This window comes from Emydura macquarii, unplaced genomic scaffold, assembly GCF_026122565.2.
Source record: "Emydura macquarii macquarii isolate MOO-44397 ecotype Brisbane River unplaced genomic scaffold, CSIRO-AGI_Emac_v2 contig_2807, whole genome shotgun sequence".
Taxonomy (NCBI): Eukaryota; Metazoa; Chordata; order Testudines; family Chelidae; genus Emydura; species Emydura macquarii.
Window position 1 is genome coordinate 1 of NW_027132944.1, and position 4,199 is coordinate 4,199.

Genomic DNA, 4,199 nt, shown 5'->3' on the forward strand with positions numbered 1-4,199 from the left:
TCTGTGCCACCCGGCCCAGCCCGGCCCAGCAGGTAACCCCAACTCGTGTGTCTCTGAGCTGCCCTCCGCCCCGGGTGCTGCCCGTGGAAACCCAGCTGCCGTCCCAGGCTGTGGGGCTGGTGCAGAGCAGGGACACGCCACCCCCTGCTGGCTGCACCCACCTACACCCCCCCAACCCCACTTGGTGCCCGTCTGTCACTGAAGCCGCCTGGGCTGGGGCTGGGTGTGGGGCTGGGCCGAGACTGTGTGGGGCAGCGACATCTAGTGGTCGTGCCAGGTACATACAAGTGCGGACCCCACAGGCGGGTTTTGAAACAATCCAGCACCGGGATGGCCACGTTTGCAGAGCGGCGTCGGGTCCCAGCGGAGAGACTGTGTCATGGACTTACCGTCCCTCCCCATCCCCTGACAGCCCTGGGGTCCAACTTCTTCTCCTGGGTTCCTCAGCCCACGCCTCACCTTCCCTTCCCCCACATACCCAGCTAGATTTCCACTAACACGTCTTCCGTTGTCCTAGCCCCTTCTAGGCCACTCTGGCCTGTAAAGTGGCTTTGCAATAGATGCAGACACCCCATAAGAACCCCCTGCATGGGCCTCCCTAGATGATGTGAAGCTGGGATAAGGGCCCTGCACCTGCCCTGCTCCCAGCCCCCTGTGCAGGGGGCAGACTGGGGATGTGGCTAGAGCGCAGTGCACTGTGGGTATTCTCTGCTTCCCAGGGCCCACAAGGCAGCAGTGGATAAGGCAGAGCAGCCCCGAGGCTGCTCTAACTGACACCAGGAGCCAGGCAGGGACCTGCACAGCCCCAGATTTCAGGCAGCACAAAGTGGATTTAAAAACATTTTACCCCCATCCCCTGCCCCAGCCACAGGAAGGGGGTGGCCGGGACTGAGGCCCGGGGTGCTCAGAGCATTAGTGACGCTTCTCTCTCTCCAGGGGGCTCTGGGTGCAAACTCTGCCCCACGGACTGGCGGCTGCGCGGGGACAAGTGCTACTGGTTCTCCACAGAAAGTAAAACATGGAGCGAGAGTCGCGCCGACTGCTCAGCGAGGGGCTCTCAGCTGCTGGTGATCCGGGACCGGGAGGAGCTGGTAAAGGGGCGATAACATCCCGCTGGAGCTGCCCCTGCAGGGATGGGCCCTGGGTACAGAGGCCAAGGGGCTCATTCAGATACATTTTGGGGCTTGGATTTTCACAGCTGCCTAGGGTGTTTGGACACTCCATTCCCATTAACTGTTAATAACTGGGTGTCCTAACCCAATAGGCGGCTTTGACACTCCCAGCCTACAGCACCAGCCCCGGGATTGGGGTGGGAGACAAAGGAGGCTTTAAGCCATCGTTAGCCTCCCCACTCTGTGTGTGCAACACGCAGCTCAGCTGGAACGCAGGGGCTGGGTGTGAGCGAGCGAGGTATGTAAAGGGAGGGATGGACAGACAGCTGTGCATGGGGATTGCCAGACGGACACGGCAGCCTGTAGTTGTGGGGCTGACGTGGGTGTGCAAGACCAGAGCGTTACATTCACCAGCTGCTTGTTGCACGCTCACTGCAGCAGTTCCTGAAAGACGTGACACACTGGTCAAAGCAGTTCTGGGTCGGACTGTCCGTCCCCTCCGCGCAGAAGGCCTGGGTCTGGCTGAACAGCTCCCAGCTGGATCTCACCCGGTGAGTGATTCCTTGAGTCAAACACTTTCCCTCCCCTCTGCGGGCGGAAGGGGCCGGGGGAGGTTTGGGGGAAGGTCGGGATCCCAGCGGGAGCCGGCTCAGTGTCAGACGATGCTGGGACCCAGGAGGGGTGACGGGGAGCCCGGCTGAGAGGGGGCTGGGCGGGAGCAGGCAGGGCTGTGGGGCACGGAGAGATTTGTGTGTCTCCCAATGCAGAGGTGGTGGCTGGAGCCCTGGGGCCAGGCCAGAACCCTGGGGATCCCCCGGTGCAAGGGGCAGGGGGCGGAGGGGAGAACAGAGCAGCCAGGGAGGCAGGAGGGTACCCGGAGGGTACCCGGAGGGGGCAGCATCTGCACAGCCCGGTGGGGAGGAGACGCGGAGCAGTAGAAGGGTATGGGCAGGGTCTAGCACAGCAGGAGGATGAGGATGGAGCAGATCCCTGGGATCCGGGCAGGCAGAGGCTGTTACAGACCCCGGCCAGGCCCCTGACAGCGGTGGAGAGGGGGCAGCCCCCCAGGGCAGAGATGGAGGAGAGGCCGGCCGTGGATCCTATTAGAGCAGGCAAGAGCCACCAGCGACTGAGTGTGATCGACCCACCCGCGCTGACAGGGGCCCTCTGCTTTGTCCCGCAGGTTCCCGTGGCTAGGCCAGCCTCAAAGGAACAGCTGTGGGACGGTGAAGGAGAATCAGATTCATTCTGAAAGCTGCAGCTCTGCCTATCAGTGGATTTGCCAGCGAGACGCCGTCCCACTCTGAGCAGGGCATCGAGGGCCCTTTAATAATGGAAACAGGCCCTTCCTTCATCAATTAAAATCATTATGAATGATCTTTTGCCCTTTAATATAGCGCCTGTCCTGTGAAGATCTCAAAGCACCTCCCAGAGCTCAGTCAGATTTCTTCCCCATTCTGTTAGGTGGGGAAACTGAGGCACAGAGCATGGACTTGGAATAGTCATTTACAGAGCTAGGAATTGAGCTCTCAACATGGGACTCCCAGACTTGCTGCTCTAACCTACTAGACCCCACCCCTTTGCCTAGAGCTGGGATAAAACCCAGGAGTCCTGAGACCCAGCCTCCCCCCCACCCCCAACTCATCCCACTGACTCTCATAACTCAGTTAGCAGGATCACTCCCAAGAGTCAGCTGCAGCAGCAGCCCCTACGGGTGGAGGGACCCAGCCATGGTGGGAGATTTGGGGGGGGGCTGTTTAATCAGGGGGGGCTGGGCTGTGGAATTAGCCTGAGTTGACCATTACTGAGCTGCTGTGTGGGGAAGGGCGGACTAGTGGTTAGAGCACCAGGCTGGGACTGACTGTTCTGTTCCTGGCTAAGCGACACACGCTGGGGCGAGTCCCTGCATTTCCCAGGGGTGCAGCTCCTTGTCTGTAAAGTGGGGACAACGACCCCCCCTGCAGCGAGGTAGCGTGTGAGCGGTGGGGGCAGGGCCTGTCTCTCGCTGTGCGTCTGTGCTGCACACAGCACAACGGGACCCTGAGCTCAGCGGGGCCGGGACTGTCTCTCGCTGTGTGTGTGCGGGGTCCAGGCCAGTAGGACCCAGCTCTTTGATCTGTCACACGCTGCAGTAGGCTCACGACAGACTAGTTCCTTCCCAGGGAGGAGACATCGGTGCTAAGCCCTGCCCAGTATAAGCAGAGAGCAGGGAAAACCCTTTCCCGTGTGAGTGGAGAGCGCTGCCTTCACAGGACGTCACCCGCCGCTGGTGTTTCCTCTCCTTCTGGGGCAGCCCCTCCCCAGCATGCAGAGGGAAAGACGAGGAGGATGACAGGAAAAGGAGAGAGACGCACCCACTAGCCGCAGCGCATTAGTCCTTGTGGGGAGGGGCGCTCACATCCCCCGTGGCAGGATACAGCTGCTGCCTCAGTTTCCCTGATGGGCTGGGAGGAGCCATTCACACGAGGGCTTCACGTTTACAAAATAAAAAAAAGTTTCCCTTCCCAAAGCTGGTTTATTTGTGATATAACAAAATATATATAAAAACTAATATAAACAAAGGCGTCTCGTCACGCTTCCAGATCCTGCACCGTAGGGTCTGTAAAACAGCCCGTCTCGCCTTAGAGCAGCAGTTTGTGAGTCCTTCCCCAGAGCTCCAGGGGTTCCCACCTTCAGTCCAGCACCTCCAGACACCCCTGGCAGATCACCGTGTCTAGCCACACAGCCCTTGTCCGGTTCCTGCCCGGGCCTCTGACAGGAGGGACGCTGCAGGGTCGGCTGCTCCCCTTCCAGTATCCAAGTCAAAAGTTCTCTCTGATCCAGAGCGAGCTGTTATACCTGCTTCCTCTCCCAGCAGGCCTTGCTGCCGGCCTGTCCCACCACACTGCTCCTGCACCTGCCTGTGCTGTGGTATGCAGAGCGTACGGCCCATCTGCCCCATTGTCGGGGGCTGTGTGATCACCAAGGGTGAATTCAGGCCGGGGGTAGCTGCATTTCGGCAGGAAAAGGAACATGGATGAGGGCACAGCAGGAAAATAAGTACAGAGGCCGTGGATGGATTTTAAGCCGCAGGCTCCAAATGTTATG

General features: G+C 59.9%; 1 protein-coding gene across 1 annotated transcript; it reads left to right on the plus strand.

The window, feature by feature from the left end:
• Positions 1-4: 4 nt before the first annotated feature.
• Positions 5-2,419, plus strand: LOC137166242 (killer cell lectin-like receptor subfamily B member 1A; the record flags this gene model as incomplete). The annotated part of the gene is made up of 4 exons (XM_067567898.1): positions 5-32; positions 937-1,091; positions 1,551-1,663; positions 2,296-2,419. Coding segments are annotated over 4 exons (420 nt in total), but the record flags the coding sequence as incomplete, so codon positions are not given.
• Between the last annotated feature and the right edge of the window lie 1,780 nt (positions 2,420-4,199).